This window comes from Salarias fasciatus, chromosome 13, assembly GCF_902148845.1.
Source record: "Salarias fasciatus chromosome 13, fSalaFa1.1, whole genome shotgun sequence".
NCBI lineage: Eukaryota > Metazoa > Chordata > Actinopteri > Blenniiformes > Blenniidae > Salarias > Salarias fasciatus.
The window spans coordinates 9,330,060-9,348,594 of NC_043757.1; the positions used below are offsets into that span (position 1 = coordinate 9,330,060).

Below are 18,535 nucleotides of genomic sequence, written 5' to 3' on the forward strand. Positions count from 1 at the left end.
AAACAGTTTGGTTCGAGGGTTCCTGCTTTGCCACGTTGGTGAGTCCAACAGCGATTGACTTCTCTCATGTTTTGGTGGAAGGTGAAAAGAATCAAGTGAAGCGATTCCAGCCCCGTTTCCTCTGTAAGAGACGCGTCTACAGCCATTAAGGGTCAGAGTCTAAATATCATGAATACGGCTGATATGTTTACCATTACAACTCTTCCCTCTAAACCTATATTTCACTTTTGTTCCCACATTAACAATTACAAAAACGAAAGATTTTACTCCTGCAGTGTTAGATTTCACGCATGAACAATATCAATAAGTATTTTTCTGGTCCCACAGATGCTTACTGTCTGCCTCGAATGATAACACATGAAAGGATAATCTGGAGCGCTCCAAATCGTTATGGCAATCCAATATTTTCACCGGCTGCATCAGATTTTCTCATTACGTTGCAACAAATGCGGTCGTCTCTCCCATGAACTGTTGACCTTGTCCTGCCACCGAAAGCTCATTTAATGACCAGTGATTGATTTATTTTCTGGTTTTTTTTTTCAACAGGAGAGGCAAAAAAAACAAGCTGACATGTTATTTTGTCATGAGATTAATGTTACATGCGTTATTTCCATCCAGATTAGCATTAGCTTCAAGCCACATGTAACAGTTTTTCCATATAAAAGAACTTGTGAGGAGGCTGAGGACACTCAGAATAGCACATACTATCAGTTTATTACATTTACCTCCATGGATATGGGAGATCCGGCATGTCTGGGATGTCAAGACTGGGAGGAGTTTATTTTGATTAGCTGACTGCACTCTAAACATTGTTATGAAGAAATATTTGAACACGTTTGAGCTGTTTATAATTGAGCATTTTGATTGAGCATCACAGTTGATCACTGGGATCCCAGCGAACTGCTTTGCTCAGGACGAACCGACGCAGAATTTGTACATTGATGCATCTCCAACGAATGACTTCAGATTCCTCTCAGTGAAGCAGCTGAACTTTTGTTAATGCAGTGAAAAAAAAGTAGTCTTTCACTGCTGAATGCATGACTTCAATTCATTTTCTCTCTGTCAACATGAATGTGAACCTCTCTCTCTTAACATGCGTGCACGCTCAGCAAAATACTCCCCTAGATAAACAGGAGAATCCAGCACATGTGTTTCCACCTATCCCCCTGTTGCAAGGTAAACTACACCGGCATTATGCTTGAAGCAGAACTGATTGCTATCTCTGCTCTTCTCTGCGCCCCGACATTGTTGGCCGCGCTTGTTTGTTTCGTCGAAAGACAGAAAGAAGGAGTAGGTGGCGATAAGAATAGCTGTTTTATTGTGTGCCACTGCCTTGGCCCCTAATGCTGAATGTGTTATCTGAGGGTGCAGCATGCCACACTAAGCTATGTGCATGTGACGCATGGCTGAGCAGCATTCCTCCTCCTGAGTGCATCGCAGGGCAGAGATAGTAGGAAGGCAAAAAGCCGCCCGGCTGCCAACAAAGAGGAAGAGAGGAGCGAGAGCGCGAGGGAGAGGAGAGATGAAGGGAGAGAGCAATACCGGGAACATGTAGTTAAGTGGAATGAAGTACCCTTTGTTGCAGATAAGATCATTCTGCTTCCCTGGCCGGCGTCACTAAAGCGATTTGAGCACAACGAATGTAGCTGATTATGTCGTTGGCAGACCACAAAAATCCCTCACTGACATGCTGATAAACATTGGTCCAAGTAATAATAATTTAGAAAAAAAAAAAAACAAAAAAACAGGGTTTCCTTCTTCCCTGCATACATGATTTGACTTTTTTATTATCATTTCAAGCAGGATTAAAAATAGATAGTGGTGGGAATGAAGTCCAGACAAAACGTCTTTAAATGAGGGGCCGATGACCTCCGTAGTCAGACCACTTCCAGTGAGGCTCATAGTACCCTGGTCCTGGAGTCTTCTGTGGACAAACACATTGAAACCCACAGAGAAACTTCCGTTCACCATATTGCAGTCAAGCTGGAATCTAATGAAATTCACCGTCTGTGTAAGAGTGGACTGGTGTCAGCATTCTGTGGGATGCTGGGCGCAGACTCACTGAGTGTACGGTGGGCAGCCGAGGCAGCGTGGACTTGAAGCAGGAGGTGACGCCTTTAGATGGTACGCTCTGGGGTTCGTAGGTCCACGGCGCAGGTCCTTCTCTCTGAGGTGGCGACAAACACACATCAGTCTGTGATCCACCTGATCGGTCCAGTCAGTTCTAAAATGATACTTCAGGTTGAGTATATTCAGAGGATACCTCCTCTGCGTGGATAAAAAAAAACAAAACAAAATCAGTTTCACTTCTCAGAGGTGACCCAACTCGTTTTATTATGTCTCAAGTATTCTTTCTTCAGCAGTCTCCAAATAACCTCCAAATCTCTGGAATGAAATAATCCTCAAGATAATTCAAATACAACCAAATACCAGCTATCTCTTTAAGTCCTTCCATTGGGGAATTTAAGGTCATCAATTAACCTCACTTGCATGGTTTTTGATCTGCGAGGGAAAAGTGTCTGGAGTATCCACGAACCCACAGAGAGAACGCAGAAATGTTTTCCCAGAGGGAAATTCATACAAAACATACAAACTCCACACAGAAAGCCCTGACCCAGATTGAAACCCACTCAGTGCTGCACGTGATTTATCATCAGAACAATTCTGCACTAAACCAGATGAGCATGCCACCGCTGAATGCTTGTATTTGGCCCCAGTATCATCGAGATGTCTGAAACCTGAAGAGGTTTATAAACATGAAAAAAAACAAAACAAAACACACATACATGCGCAATAAATACAGTCCGTCCAAGACGGATTCAGGTAAAAATATGTAAGACATTCCAGTGGGATCTTTCTCCATCTGGTTCTGATGTCCAGAGTCTTTTAAAAACTTGTCAATTAATCACAACATGACTTGACCCAAATCCTCCACACCATCCATCTTCTATACCTGCCTTATATGGGTCACTGAGACCAAAGTCTTTCCCAGCTATCACTGGGTGAAGATCACAAACACCTACGCACACGTTCACATCTACAGGCAGTTCACAACAGATATTTCAAATAATATGCAAACTACTAATAACTAGACCTCTGTTTGCTGTCATGTATGAATGTCTCGATGGCCACCGATGTCAAGTGAAAGGCTGCCATTCCTCGGTTCACTTTATCTCCTGTTAAACTCTCTGCTAGCCGTAGCTTGTAGCGTGTGCTTTGCTGAAGTTATTGAGCAGCCCCGAGAAGCTGAAACATTCAGGTCAATGCAAATAAAGCAGGTGTGCTTAGCTGCAGTCTTGAACTTTGCAAAGGAATTTAGTTTCCTGCATGTCGCCCCCGCTTGCCTAGGAAAGAACATCGGCCTTCGGGTTTTATGATGCCACCTGAATTGAAACGCTATTGTTCCTGAGCGAGCGGCCCAAAGCCAGCTTAGCGTTACCGGCGCACTGCTCAGTCCAACTGCTCTGGGCTCGATGCTGCGAGCATGCCACCGGGGCTAAAGTTACTATACATTCACCCGCTGTACATCATGACCTCTAACATTTTCAAAGACAAATGAGAGATTAAGTCGGTGACCCTCAGACGTATGCGCTTGAAAACCTATTGTTGTAACATGTTGATATTCATGTCATGTGAAACATGCAAGAACAATATACAGGTTTATTTCAGGGTCCCATATGCTCAGTTTTAAGACCCATTATGTAATGTTTCACTAGTGGCTTTTTAATCTCTGCCAACAGTTCTGTGGTTTTGCTGTGTTTCGGGTTAATCTCAGTCAGATGTCAGTCTGTCTCTCGCTCTCTCTCTCTCTCTCTCTCTCTCTCTCTCTCTCTCCTTGCCTTTCACTTCTCCTTTCCTCTTACCCACTAACACACATACTGGGCGCCACCAGCGGCGTCCCATGCAGAAATAGCATCGCCTCCTCCTCCTCCTCCTCCTCTGCCCTCTTCCCCAGACATAAAACTACTGCAGCCATGTCCCTGAACGCAGCACCAGCCTTTCATTTTCAGTTGCTCTCTGATTCTGACACGAGGAGACAGGATGGTGTCTTTGCCTCCCCTCCGCTCCTCGCAGGGCTGGCTACTACCATTACATGCCATTTGATCCTGGTTGCCAGTTCACTTGATCCTCGGCAACTGGCCTGCCCCCCCACCGCCACCCCACCCCACCCCCCCACCCATTCCCTGTCTGCTGCTGGTCTGCCTGCCCGAGGCTCCCGGAGGTGCTAATGCAGGTGTATTTCACGGGAGTCGTCGGACAGCAGCGGGTCTCATGTGCATGTTTGAGCCAAAGCACCTGGCCTAGATTCCCACTGTGGCGCAGTGTGTTAGAAAGATCCTCCGGGGCGGGAGAGGTAACTGGCACATGCTGTGGATGTCTGTGAAAGTTTTCGATTTGCACGGCCAAGACCCCTCCGCTCACGACTAAATCAACAGGAATCCTCGGTGACACACACCTACGCCGGCGCTGCATCAGGACAATCATGGGAACGTTGCATTGCTCCTGAGGACGTAACACAGCAAAGCAAGCACGAACCCGCAATTGTCAACAAATTGCAAACATGTTTTTCCAGGATTGAAGGTATTTGGATAAAACACAGGTTCTCATACCAAAAGTGTTTCACAGGAATCCACCATCAGCTCATGTGACTTGAATTATTGTCTCATCTGTTAATTAGATTGTCTGCAATCGCATTTCGTCCACTTTTAAATCTCATAAATCCATATTTAATTTCCCACGCAACACAAACAATATATCAGATGTTGACAGTGAGACATTTTCCCATGTCATGGATTATATGAGCTGAGTTTGAGTTTGATGAGCAACACATAGGAAGAAAGATTCAAATAAAGCCATGTTTACCATTGTGTAGCATTCCTTCTTCAAACAGATGAGTGTAAACATCTGGGAAGGGACGAGAATATACTGAAGGAAGTGATGAAAGTTTCCACATTAATTATTTTTTTAGTCAGTCAACCCAACTTCAATAGTTGCTTCAGTTGTTTTTTGAGTTATTATTACTGTTTTGAAATGTTTAGCATAAATATAACAAATTTGACCTTAGATTCAATAAGATTTGTGAATAACTGCACAGTGCAGTGTCCTGACTTTCCAGGAAATAGGGTTCTAAATCTGTGATTTCTTCTGTGTAGGATGTTGCCATGTCTCTGCATGTACTACACTGCCTTGAAATACTGTCTCGTCTCCAAGGTTTTCTCTCGTGGTGCTTGTCTAAGTGATGGTGGTTCTTCCAAAGGAAGCCATGAATGCTTGAAGCTAATTTCACAGCAGCGTTTTCTCAGTCTAACTTTAATGCGAGAGATAGAAGTGGAAGTAACATGATAATTCTGAATGTAGGACCCTGAATATTTGTAGCTGATTTCAAGGGAATTCATCACAAAGCTCCTGAAAGATTCCAGCCTGAAGTGTTGGGCAGAGCCATACATAGAGCGGAGCAGACAGCAGGTGTTTAGATCTGCACGCTCTCATGCTGTGGTTGTCGGGTGAATCACTTTTCTGATCCGGCGTCAGAGAGGTGGAAGTTACTCATATGAAAGCATCTGTGATCGTGACTTTAATTCAAACGGGCTTGATTCTTAAGGGTGGATTTGTTCCTTCCGAGCAGCACGTGCGAGTCGATATTGCAAAAACACACGATGAGTAAATCTGGGACACCGAGTGCCCCCAGGAAGTGGAAATTAAGACACATCAGGAGAAAAGATATATCGTTTTTGTTGTGTTTTCAAAGCATCTTTGGCTTGCTGAAGGTTTGCTTTTCCATGTGTGGAAATCATTTTATTCAGGCTTCAGAGAGACCAAGATTTCTTCGCAAATCCCGTCAGTTTGGCCATTTGACCGATCGGCCTTTCACTTCGCTGCAGGGGACATGCGACTTCTTAACCTCTGACCAAAAAAAAAAAAAAAAAGACTTGTCTGCAAGTCACTGTGACACCACTAACTGCACAAAACTGTTCCCAACTCCTCAGTAATAACACCCTGGGGATTTCTTAGCACCTTTGCTTCTCTGTCAACACTCAGCAGCTGCCAGCGAGGCTCAGATATCCATCAGCTACTGGCGGGGACAAGCACGGCCACGGCTGCAACACCCTGCAACATGAACCAAAGCTGACTGGTCAGCCAGAGCAAGTGATGCAGCAGGTCCTCAAATGAGGGGGCCACGATACAATCGGACAGGCCACAGGATCAGCTTTCCCTGACCCTCGTGGTTGTCATAACTAGCTCATGCGCAGTGCATGCCAGGTGCACATTAGCTCACAGCTTGTAACCAAAACCGTTTGAAAGTATATTGTAATGAAGCCTTTTTGTGGCCAGTGGAAAGACTGGATGGTCCTAATAACTCACCTGGGTGACCAGATACTTACAGGTGGAAAGCTGATCCGTTGCACGGTGGACCGAAACATTGCATGCCTGCAAGAGGAGGGGAAGAAATGGGGGAAAGGAATCAAGAAAAGCAAGAGAGGAGAACAAGAAGAAAAGAACGAGGCCATGTGTGATCAGAGGTTGAGAAAATGAGAGACAGGGTTAGAAAGTGCTCCTCCATCTTTGACAAGACGAACAGCTGAGGGAGGGGGTTCAGCGATCAAGGAGCAATGATTCACTAGGCGTCTCGCTCTGCTGTGATCTGAGAATTAAAGAGAGGCTGTTTGTCGACTGCTTACTTGCAGGGGATCTTCTCCGCCGGCTTGGCTGACACGTCGTAGTCACAGGGTGACGTGTTTATGTGCTGCCACAGAGAATAAAGAGGAATTTTTTTTTAATTTATACGTATGACAAAAATCACCATGGGGTGGCCATTTCATTCAGGAGCAGCTGTGTAACATCTATAGTAGACCTCTCTTTACAGCCCATCCTCTTGATTTCACTGAGGCACCACCAGTAGTTTAACTCTCAACCAAACAAATGTACAAAATACAGCAAGTATGACATATTGCTGGATTAAAAAAAGATTTGATACTAAAATATAAAGGAAGTGGAGTTAGTGCATTTGATCATTTCCCAGTGGGTACAGGTACACTGAGCTTCAGGACAGTTTTCTTGCCTCGAATTGATTCTGGTTCTGGCAAACCCTTCTCAAAGTCACCTTGTGATATTGTCATAATGATCCACATGCTAATCCACTAATGTGTCTGTGTTTGACTGACCTCTGACAAAGTAGGACAGCAATTAAAGCTACACTCACATGTCAACAAATCATCGAGAGTGAGAAACTACCTTGGGATTATAGCTTGTTGGCTGTCACGTTGTCCCAGACAGTTGAAATGTTTGGTATGTATTTGGAAAGCTACAAGGATCCTTGTGCTCGTGATCCTGATATACATGTAAACAAATCTGGGCAACTTTGTGCAAGTGTCTGCAACAGTAAAGATAGTTTGTATGATATACAAGATTGGGAAACACAACAGGCTAAGAAAAGCCATAATTCTCATTTAAGAACATAGATTTAACAAACAGGTACTTAGCGTACCTTAGCATAAACACTTCAGAGGGCTGTCTGGACTGGCATGTCCTGGAACAGTTTGACCTACAGGTAGTAGATACTTCTCTCCTGCAAACAGATGAAATACCCTCTCCAGGTTTAGGAATTTTGAGTATCTCAGCCCCATACTTTAAGACAATGAACAGCTGGGTATTTAAGAAAAAAAAAGTCTATTTTTATCACTGGCCAAACATTATTGCCACAAACTCCAAATGACAAAAAGCTATTAATGAGTCTTATTCTTAGATGGGTCTCGTGTATTCTATTCCTGTCACAGCAGGGAACCAGTTGTAAAGACATTGCTTGCTAGTGCCAAATTCCTGGGGTAAATTCAATACCCTTGATGACTTCAGACCGCTACCCAACTGCTTATCTGTTCATTATCCAATCTGCCAGCAGGAAGAGTAATGCTCATGTCTGAACACCACCTTGTCTCTGATTCCCAGGGTGAGGATGTCGGGTCGTGGGCAGTTTTTGAAAGAGTATGACGCCGGGTGCTTCAGGACCTCTTGAGTGAAATCCGTGTAGTCGTACGCTCCGGGCAGGAGGAGGTCTCCCTTACATACACTGAGTGTCAGAGCTTTTCTCCCTACATTTTTGAAGCCATAGGTTTGTCTCACAGGGTTCAGGTTGGCTTCCTCGATAAAGTCTCGAATGTGGTAGACGCCTGGGAGCGGTGTGTCCTGAAAAAGACAGGAAAAGTTTCAGGAAATATTCCCCATGATTGCTTCTTGTGATGCCATCGGGACCCATATTACAAACAAGCATTGATTCATACTGAGCACTGCTATTTCACAGCTCAGGTTTGAACTTGCTGGCCTTTCTATCAGCATGTTCTGTGTGTGCCAACGCATTTTCTCTAGGCACTCCAGCCTCCTTCCACAAACCTGACATGGTTGTGGCTCCAAATTGGCCATAGAGTTAAGTGTGTCCAAGAATTTCCTGTTTCTCTGTGTTACCTCCATCCTTCATACAGTGGAGATTAAGAGCAGCTCTGAACTCGCCACCCAAGTCTGGATGCAGTCAATACGAAAGATGGAAAAATAGATGGAAAACTACTTTGTTAAGGTTTTTGAGACAGCATGTTCAACACAGATGCTGATTGTTTAGCCTACAACTCAGAAACTGAATCTTAGGCAAGGCAAATCAGAAGCTGCTATTGCAGTGAGAGACATTCACTCAACTGTCTCTCTCTGACTTTTATTAGCTGATCTTATTATGTGTTACTGTTGTTTTCTCTACACCCTTGTTTTAGTGACAGATATCCACCTTGTTGCATATTTCCTGTCTTCCTTCGATTTATTTCATTAGATTATGCACAAATATGAAAATATTCCAGATAAAAGTATAATGGATAATTTCTTTAGCTTGACCAAAACAAATTGTACTTTTTATTACAAAGTCTGCTTGCTGAATTTGTTTAACTGCCATTTGTTCTTGAAGCAAGCGTCCATATTTACACCAATTTCTGGTGTTTTTTGTGCTGATGACATGAATAATAAACACAGTGCGAGCCACTACAGACCGGTGGTGAGCAGGTGGAGTCACCATGAATGTAAGACGCTTAGCAACTGAACTCATTGTCGTGAAAATGATGAGGATCTACATTTGGGCGGAGGGACAGCACTGTGCAATTAAAGCCATTAGCCGAAAAACAATACACAGAGGAGGAACATGATATATTTATGAGGCTCGGCTCTGCTGCATTATGCTCCAGTCACTGCAAGAGGAAGCTGCTGAAAAACAATACAGTGCTTAGATTTGTTATTGTTCCAACTGTATGTGTCAGTCTCACACATTATCACGTTTTCATTGCCTTAACACAATGTTTATTAAATCTACAAGACTGTATGAAAGAGAGATGAATTGAGTGTAATAAAATAATGCAATGAAGAGCCACATTAATGGAGGGTTAAAGATGAGTAGCTCCAACGTGTCTCTGCGGTGGTCACTTTACAGGGCAGTGCTACTAGCTGTGATCTGAGAGGGAAGATATTCATGGATTTTTATGGAAAATAGGCAGAAATGCTGGACCAAGTTTGTAGCACCTTTTGGCTCTACTATTACAAGTACTTTATTCCTACTCACTGCATGTTATCATGAGTTTGTACATTTTAGTTAAAGTAGCAAGCCAAAGTGAAAATACATTTTAGCTGCTAGTCAACATCCATTTACCCATCCACCCCTCCATCCATCCATCCATCCAGTTTTAATCAGTGTACAGATATTAATGGGCATTTTTAGTGGTGTGGCAAATGGAAACCACACAAATACACACAGTTGGACCCATTTCCAAGCAAACATGTCCCTTAATATGTGAAGGGTTCTCTGTGATTGTCAGGTACTTTCTGTTGCATTAGTGATACTCCATGTGTATATATTTTGAAGAAATTAGTAGAAATTGTCAATATGAATGACTGATGGATGGAAACACAATATTTTCTATGCTTTTCTGACTCTAGTTGATAATTATGCATAATGTTACATTTTACTATTATTTAGCAAAAAAGACTACTTTAAAAAGGTTTAGAAAGTCAACATAAAAACACAACCGAAATCAAAATCAAGGGAAGAAGCTAACATTAAGGCAAATCTAAAGCAAGGATATAAAAATATGTGTTAAAATGATGTTTCTTTCATGTCGGCCTGCAGTTTGTTTGAATGCTCAATTGTATGAGAAAATACTGCTTGAATTTACTTTTTATATGTCCTTGTTGGTAAGCCGAGCAGACCGTCTATGGACAATATAGAGTGACACGGTTAGAACATTTTTTGTCAGGGTTGATATTCTGTGCTGTGTTTTATCTCTACTTTCAGGCTCCTTGGCTTCCCATCCTCGTGTCTGATTGCTGTTCCCAGCCCTGATGTGTTTCACCTGTGCCTGGTGTGATTGTCGTCACCTGGTGGCAGTGGTATTCATTTGTCTTTTCTTGTGTGTTCTGGTTGTTGGTCTGTCTGAGTCTCTAATGTGCCTCTGTGTGGCAGGGCATTGCATCTTCCATCTATCTGTTTCCAGGTTCCTAACTCTAATGGAGCGCTGGGTAGAATGGGTTAACTTCCAATAACAATGTCGATCCCTCATCTCAAAATGTCAATGTGTCAAAGTGTCCTTGGGCAAGACACTGATATCCAAGTTACTGCCAACTGCGACCAGTAATGCATTGTCACATAAATGTGATACCAGCACTTTGAGAAAGATTCTTTTGCACTGTTTGTGCAGAAACCACCACACCCATCTTAGAAGATCAACATGTAGGTTATAGTGGTTAGCATAGTTGTCTCACTCATTAATTGAGGAGACAGCTGATACAGCACTCTATTGTGGTTGTCAGAAAGATTTACTATTTTGTACATGATTGGCTTCATAAAATTTGAAATAACCACAATTATATTGTTGGCCATTAGTACATTATTGCTCTATCTGAATTGCAAGTGTGTATGTGAATGTGACAGATTATATAAAATGCGTGAAGAAAACTGGTAAAATGCACTATCTACTCTACCGTTTAGATTCCACACAGCAAATGTCTGGTCCTGTACTCGAGCATGAGTATCAGCCCATCCTGCACAGACAGGCTGTGAAACCACGCCGCTTTACAACACCTACTTTAAGCGTCCCCAGCCACCAGCTCCCTCGGCCACACCGGTCTGCCTTGTCATCGCCCTGCAGATAGGGAACAAGATAGAAGCCCAGACTCGGTCCGTTGTTGTCTGCAGTGATGCCACTGCTGTGCCAACAATTTGTTGTGATGCATCCATCTGGATCGCCCTGTGCTTTACCGCTCTACCGAATTAACCACGCAGTAGCACAGACTCACCTTATCTGCTCTGTTTCCTGGCCTGGACATGACGCTGACTTCATGGACCACTTTGTGTTTTCTAATTTGGCCACATCCTGCACAGCGCTGTACTCATTGTCGTATCTGCTGAAGAGGAGATCCAGTAACACCTGAGTGCCATTAAAACTGTGACTGTTACTATAGCAGCGACTCCGCTATCGATCAATTTTTCAACACATTGGCCGAGTGGAGGGCTAAATTTAGACTCGCCGACCAGTTTGGCTGCGAGGAAGACACAATAGTAAGGAAGCACCAAGGTACGTACTGTACATGCTGCAAGTAACAGGACCCACTCCTCACTGCGTGAGCTTCCATGGACGTACTATCTCAGTTCGCCATCTCAAGATAATCCAGAGTTTGTTCACATGCAATACAGAGGAATCTAGTCCCTCGTATCACCACGTGTAGCGCAATTACCCTGTTATCAGAGAACCCAGATATTTTGACTTTGTTCATCTGATATAGGACCACTTTGTTTTGTAGGTAGATCAACCCATTTTTGAATTACATTTAAAATGCAATTGCAGATTTTGTTCACTATCTGATCCAGACTGAAGGAGACATTTACGTAAAGTCGTCTTACGATGGACCTGCCCTACTCATGTTTCCATACGTGTTGCGCGTCCTTTGAGAAAATGTGTGGCAGATATAGAACTGGGTCAACCTGTAGAGCAAAACACTACATGGGGATCTTGTACAGATTTGCTATATAAAAGGGACCAAGGGAGTGTGGTGTTGCTACCTAATTTCTTGGTTGAAATTTGAATGAATATTCTGCACAGACACAAGAAAAAGATCTGTACACAAAGCTAGATCATAGAACTCTTTAAAAATATCATAACTTGGTTATCAACCCACGGTGCAGACGCCTCCAAACCGAACCCTACTTTCTCATGTGAGGTCATGTTAAAGATGTGGGATAATTATCAGCCTCTCCAGGATCTCACTGTGTATTCATCATAATATCGTGCTCTCTCTTTTATCATTTTAATTAGATTCAGTGCATGAGATGGAATTAAATATTATGGTAGGAGTAAAACTGCACATTCACAGAGAGGCAATTTAGAGTTGCCAATTAACATGTTTTTGCGCTGTGGTGCTCAGAGGAAACCCATACACGCCCATGGAAAACATGCAAACTCTGCACTGAAAAACCCGGCCCAGGCCCCGTTCACAGGAAAACACTTCGAATGAAAACAGATTGGGTACTGTAGCTCAGGTGGTTATCTCTCTGATGCAAGGTTGCAGCTTCAATTCAACATCTACCACTGTCCTTGAGCAAGACTCTGCTCCCAATGGATGGACGGAGCTAAGTTTGGTGGAAGCTGCCTCCATCGTTGTGTAAAGACCTATATAACTGAAAACTGTTTATATTCACTGCTCCGATTCCAACCCATGACCTTCATATTGTGCGAACCAAAACACCACTGCCGGGCCTTCAGTCGGGACGATGTGGCAGCAAAATCATATGTCACCTGTGTTTTATGTAAACATGGCACAACAGAGCTTCAGCGCTGCTTATTTGTTGCTGTTCAAGCTGAAGCCATGAGTGCTGTCTCCTGCTTCAGGAAGGAAAAGTGTCCCCCCAGCTCGAACTTCAGTTTGAACTGGGAGGAAAAGTTCACCAGCGCAAAATATGGATATGTTTCCCCCCACTTTCTGCATATCATCAGGGAATTGTTGTGCATATTTCTCCAAATTTTAGTCAGTAATCAGTGATGATTGTCATGATTTTCTGTAGGGACGATTTACTCTTCATCTTCTACAGCACAGCTTTAAAGTAGTTTTCAGAAATTACAGACACACGCAAATTAGATTGTCCAATTTTCGATGTATTTCAGCCTTTTTAAGTGTCATGTGGTGATGAAATAACAGGGGTTTTACAGTCAAGAACGTCACATGGAACACACGGCTATAGGGTGCTGAGGAATTTGTGTTTACATCACTTTGTTGTGAAAATCTCCTGCAACCTGACACACACGTAGATGCAGGCAGGGAACTGCTAACTAACTGAGGTTTTCATCACTATCCCTTACGGACAGTCCTCTATTTGGACTATACACAAACACAGAAGGGTGAAGACTCGGTGCTACATGTCCCACATAATTAGTGTATGAGAACACTGTGATGACGCCTTAGACGAAAGTGTGTGTCTTGTGATAATTAGTTTTGCCAAAAGGAGGGTCACTTATGTCACCGAATCACACCTGAACGCTCCACGGCAGTGTTTTTCTTTCTCCTGGGCCTCAGAGGGGATGATCCACTAAATTTAGAGAGAAATCCACTGCAATGAGGTTATATTTTGGGCATGCGAGTTGCTACTTTGGAGCATTTTTGTGATGCTCTAAATGTTTAAACGTGCATCTGCAGGGAGCGCTGAATGACACGCATGACTGATCAAGCCACAAACAACTGCAGCCCATACTAATCCCAGCAGACTGACATAACTCCACACAGAGAAAGAGGGACCGTTTTCCCAGTTTAGCAGCGCAAGAGTGCTAATCCAAGCACTCCACCGGGATGAGGGGGGGAGTATGCAAACAGCAGCCGACAGAAAAGCCACACAGGAGCCGGAGCAGAGGTCCACAATAGAGCTTTATTTTGTCATTCATCAAAATAACAAACTTAGTATCTCTGCAAGCTACTGTAACAAACTCAATCAGAAAAAATTAAAGAAAGAAAACGGGTACACCTCTATTTACACCATGGTTTATGATGTACGCTCGATCACCCGCGCCTTTGGGTGGGAAATGCCAAGTAAGACATGAGGCAGTCGGCTTCTACACGGTGCTGTGCCAGCAGGAGCAGACAACACACGGCCTATGCAGTCGGTCAGGGAGCCGGACGGTACAAGGCTAATCTAATGTCCAGTACCATTGTGTGCACTTCAAAACAGAAGCCTTTGATCCCACTCAGTGCTTTCATTTTAATGACAATACAGATCTAACCCAAGCTTATCTGAACATTAAGAGGCATTGGCTGATGCTCCTCAGTGCTTTTTGGGGAATTAACAGGGTGGTTGGGGCAGGGAGGGACACTTCCAATCAGTAAACATTTCAATGTGGATTCTATGACAAGAAAAAAAAAAAAAGAAAGAAAACTCTTATCAAAAAACCAGAGCATTCTGTCCTCAATACAAAAATGGGAATTATTACAGGGTATACAAACTCAAGGATCCATTCTAACTGAGAAAACAAGACAATTTCAAATCCGGGTAGATTGTAAATTTTATTGGAAAACAAAAATATACAACTTGGAATGGATTATTTGAGGCATGACCAGGAGGTCATTAAAAAAAAAATGTAAAGGAAAGAAAACGCAAAAGTAGAGAGTAAAACATTAAAAAGCATGGTAAGATTAGTCATTTTCTGGTATATAGAACAGCAGATACAAAAAGAGTTTGTACGAGTACCTAGGAGATACACCCGTGTCATTTTTTTGCAGTAGTGCAATGCTGAGAGATTTCCATATATACTTTGTCCATAGTCCATGCAGAGTTAAAACTCCTCTACATTGTTTCCATGCCAACAGTGTTGCCAAGTGACAACCAGCTGACAGGTTTCCAATGTCGCCATGCGTGGAGGGGCCCCGAGCACACAAGACAGGAAGATTCGAAGTTCTCTGGCTCCCAGGGGCCTCCACGGGCATCTGGTTGCATGACCGTTCAGTCACTCCAAAACACCATGACAGCAAAAGAAAGGGACATGGGGACAAGAGCCTATGCAGTTTACATGCAGTTCCTTTGGACAGCAGAAGGGGCAGGGACGAATGGGGGCTATTAAGATTTTACAGATAAATTACACAAAGAAAAAAGGCAAATTATTTATATAAGAAATCTGTACAAGGCCTTCACTTCGCCGTCATCATTTGTACGAACTCTGTGGAGAAAAGCAAAAGAGGAACAAAACAATGTAGCTAAAGAAAAATACCAATGTGGGCACAAAAATGTGGAAAAGGCATCAAAGTCTGTACCAACCTTCATAGTTGACCTGCCCATCTCCGTCAATGTCTGCTTCTCTGATCATTTCATCCACCTCTTCATCAGTCAACTTCTCTCCGAGGTTTGTCATCACATGACGCAGCTCAGCAGCACTGATGTACCCATTGCCATCCTGAAAGTGACACCAGTCCGTGAGCTTTTTTTAATGTTGCTGTGGACGGGGTCAAAGAGTTCAGGCAGGGCAGAAAGCATTTACCTTGTCAAAGACACGGAATGCTTCTCTGATCTCCTCTTCACTGTCTGTGTCCTTCATCTTCCTGGCCATCATGGTCAGGAACTCAGGGAAGTCTATCGTTCCATTTCCTGAAGACACAGAAGCAGGTTTGAGGAGGCGCCGATGGCTTGACAGAGCTGCAATATGTCCTGTAAGCAAACTTTGATTGCATTCTCACCATCAGCATCCACTTCATTGATCATGTCCTGCAGCTCCGCCTCTGTAGGGTTCTGGCCCAGAGAGCGCATCACTGTACCCAGCTCTTTGGTGGTGATGGTGCCATCTCCGTCCTTGTCAAAGAGCGAAAATGCCTCCTTGAATTCTGGTTGTGACAGAGAGAATGTGGTCTTTAGTAGGTGAAAGACAGCACACCTTACAGATTCATAAAAACTAGGAACGTCGTTTGAAAGTGGAGAGGGAGGGGAAAAAAAAACACTGCAGATGGCAGAATTTAAAAGAAGAGATTATAAATCCATGGAAATGCTTACAGGGCTTCCAATCATACTGAGCCAAACCGCAAATCAGCCCAAGCTACAAAAGTGTTACATCATGCTTTGTTTCACTTATAAACTTACGACAGAATACCAGTTCGTCTTTCTGTTATGAGTTCCAACTGCTGCAGTTTCTGGCTAAACAAGAGCTGAGAACATGACGAGAGCAGCAGCAAGGCCAAAGCTAACCTGCATCAGCAACAAATGGCAGCCTGTGTAGCTTCTGTGCTGCTGTGAGGGATGAGGAACAATGACACACTCATCAAGTGTGATGAGGCCAATGGGCAATGCATTGTGGCATGCGGCAGCTTGTCTGTGTCAGAAGAGCTACAACCTGCCATGATATTTGCAGGGTCAAACATATGGGGCAACACCCTTTCTGGTAAGAGGAAAAAACCTGCTTGACTGTGTTGACTGCAGAAGTACCAGGAGGGAACCGATTCCTCTGAGACGGGCTACTGAAACCCCTCACCACTGCAGTCGTTTATTGCGACTTTCACCAAGTCAACAAGGCACGTTAGTGCACGCTCACGTCATAGTGTTTATTACAAATGAATTAAAAATGTCAGGCAGGGGTTTAACTACAAGAAGCTGATACAATGAAACACTATTCTAGCAGGATCAGCATATTATGAAACCTGAGAACTAAGCCAGATACAAGAGAAACCACTGCCACTGTATCACATTTAAGAGATCAAATACATGTTGTAGCACAATAGTCTGACTGCATACTGGCACCATGAGACACTCCTCTTGCATGATTATAGCATCTCATCCCAGAAGCACCATAAAATAAAGAAGGAATTACTAATGCAACTGCAGAATTCCTCATGACAAGCAAACACACCCAGGGCAAAGGACACGTCAAGCACAGCATGTAAAAAGGCGAAACGCCTTGCCAGAACAGAAAGCACTTCCAGATTACATAATTTATTAGGTGGTCACCAAGAAAATGTAAAGTTTTCCATGAGGGAGTCCTTCAACGCAGGCAAGCAAGCGAGTGAACCAGCCAGCAAGCAACAGCCGTTTCTTTCATTCCTGTTTTATGACTGAGTAGGCCACCCTGTGGAAAGCCTTAAAAGGCAAAAGTATAAATCCATGGCATGGGATCCATAACGCAGGCCACATTTGCAGGTTATGAGGCAAGCAGAGGATCAGTGAGACCATGTCTTACCAGCAATCTGCTCCTCTGTCAGCTGATCAGCCTGTAAAATAGAAGAACCATTGTTACCAAGTGAAATGCAGATAAGCACATAACTATGCATTAGTTATTAGAAGACTGGAGGACTGTTCTGATAATTTTTAACTTGGTGGCACCAGCATTGCTTTTAATACAAATTAAACCAATTCTTGTGTCAGTGGTACAACATACAGATGACCCGTCCTACAAAATTAACTTTGTTGATGTGGTGAAAAACGACAAAAGGTCAAAACCCCCGATACCAAACGCACCGTGAACATCGTGTTCGTCTACATTTCGGAGCACCGGCGTCGCGCGCCAGGCACGGACAATGAATGACTGACAATTTGGCGGTAAAGCGCGGTTGCTTCAGCTAGCTGCCCGTCAGACTCTGGTCGCGCAGCCCGCAGAGTGAGTATTACACCAGTCGTTACAGGCAATGCAGCTTTCCTGAAACACGTTACTGTTCAATGAGCGCGAAAAGCTAAGTGGGAAGTGACGGGAGCGCTGCCGCGATGAGATAAAAGACCACAGTAGAGGAACGGCGGTCTTGCAGGAGTAGCGCAGTAACTACGCTGTTCACGGGCTGTGTATTAACACGAACACGCCTTTAGCCATCCTCTCGATTCGGCTAACTAGTTAGCTTTACCTCGCATCGACCGAGCAGTCGTTCAGTCAGCACCGCGGAGCTTTACAGCAGACACGGCGGCTTCAGCTTAGTTGCTGGTGACGCGATGTTTCAGCTGCGTCGATTTCAAGCTTAAAACTCACGCTGTGAGACCTGAACTAGACTAAATCGTAAAGGGGAGAGAGCAATCTCCCTTTCCTTACCATTTCGATGTGGGTGCTGTGGCCGGCTCGCGACAAAATCCGTAATAAACCAAAGCCGTGTGAAGCTCGTGCAGGCGGACAGTCTCTCTATGAACACACTGACAGAGAGGCAACTGGACTCGCCTTTAACGGCAATCCCAAACTCCTCCTCTTTTCAATATCACTCCGCCGACTTCCTCTTTCCTCACTCCCCGAATTCAACAAAAAACACATTTTACATGACTATCGCCTCCATGAGAAAAACTCAAAAAACGTGAAATACTCGCACGCGACTGTGAAAGAGATTTCGATGGACGAATCAGAAATAATTCTGCGTATCGCTATGGATCTACATGACTGTGTATGAATACTTTCTGCTACTCTGTGATGGGGCAGAAGACGTAGCCGAAAGAAATGGCGCTCTCTGATTGGTGTGTTTGTACCTGCAATGCGTCACTCCCATGGTCTGCGCTGCCGCTGCATCTTGTCCATAGACATCCCAG

General features: G+C 43.8%; 2 protein-coding genes across 2 annotated transcripts; both read right to left on the reverse strand.

The window, feature by feature from the left end:
* Positions 1 to 1,821: 1,821 nt before the first annotated feature.
* stpg4 (sperm-tail PG-rich repeat containing 4) lies at positions 1,822 to 11,346 on the reverse strand. The gene is made up of 7 exons (XM_030106532.1): positions 11,317 to 11,346; positions 11,106 to 11,162; positions 7,927 to 8,181; positions 6,681 to 6,745; positions 6,384 to 6,429; positions 2,063 to 2,167; positions 1,822 to 1,924 (listed from the first exon to the last, which is right to left on the reverse strand). The coding sequence occupies exons 1-7, from the start codon at positions 11,344 to 11,346 to the stop codon at positions 1,850 to 1,852; spliced, it is 633 nt and encodes a 210-aa protein (XP_029962392.1). The 3' UTR covers positions 1,822 to 1,849.
* Positions 11,347 to 13,913: 2,567 nt separating this feature from the next.
* On the reverse strand, positions 13,914 to 18,208 carry calm2a (calmodulin 2a (phosphorylase kinase, delta)). Its single transcript, XM_030106160.1, has 6 exons — positions 18,054 to 18,208; positions 17,217 to 17,247; positions 15,730 to 15,873; positions 15,534 to 15,640; positions 15,314 to 15,449; positions 13,914 to 15,215 (listed from the first exon to the last, which is right to left on the reverse strand). The coding sequence occupies exons 1-6, from the start codon at positions 18,054 to 18,056 to the stop codon at positions 15,187 to 15,189; spliced, it is 450 nt and encodes a 149-aa protein (XP_029962020.1). The 5' UTR covers positions 18,057 to 18,208; the 3' UTR covers positions 13,914 to 15,186.
* Positions 18,209 to 18,535: the final 327 nt, after the last annotated feature.

Excerpts from the sequence above, each read along its gene's own strand:
- stpg4 (XM_030106532.1), bottom strand. The coding sequence starts at position 11,346 with ATGTCCAGGCCAGGAAACAGAGCAGATAAG. Across the intron at positions 6,430-6,680 it reads GCGGAGAAGATCCCCTGCAA|GCATGCAATGTTTCGGTCCA; the intron begins GTAAGCAGTCGA and ends CTCCTCTTGCAG. Across the intron at positions 2,168-6,383 it reads AACGGATCAGCTTTCCACCT|AGAGAAGGACCTGCGCCGTG; the intron begins GTAAGTATCTGG and ends TCGCCACCTCAG.
- calm2a (XM_030106160.1), bottom strand. Across the intron at positions 15,450-15,533 it reads CATTCCGTGTCTTTGACAAG|GATGGCAATGGGTACATCAG; the intron begins GTAAATGCTTTC and ends TGTCACTTTCAG. Across the intron at positions 15,216-15,313 it reads TGGGCAGGTCAACTATGAAG|AGTTCGTACAAATGATGACG; the intron begins GTTGGTACAGAC and ends TTTTCTCCACAG.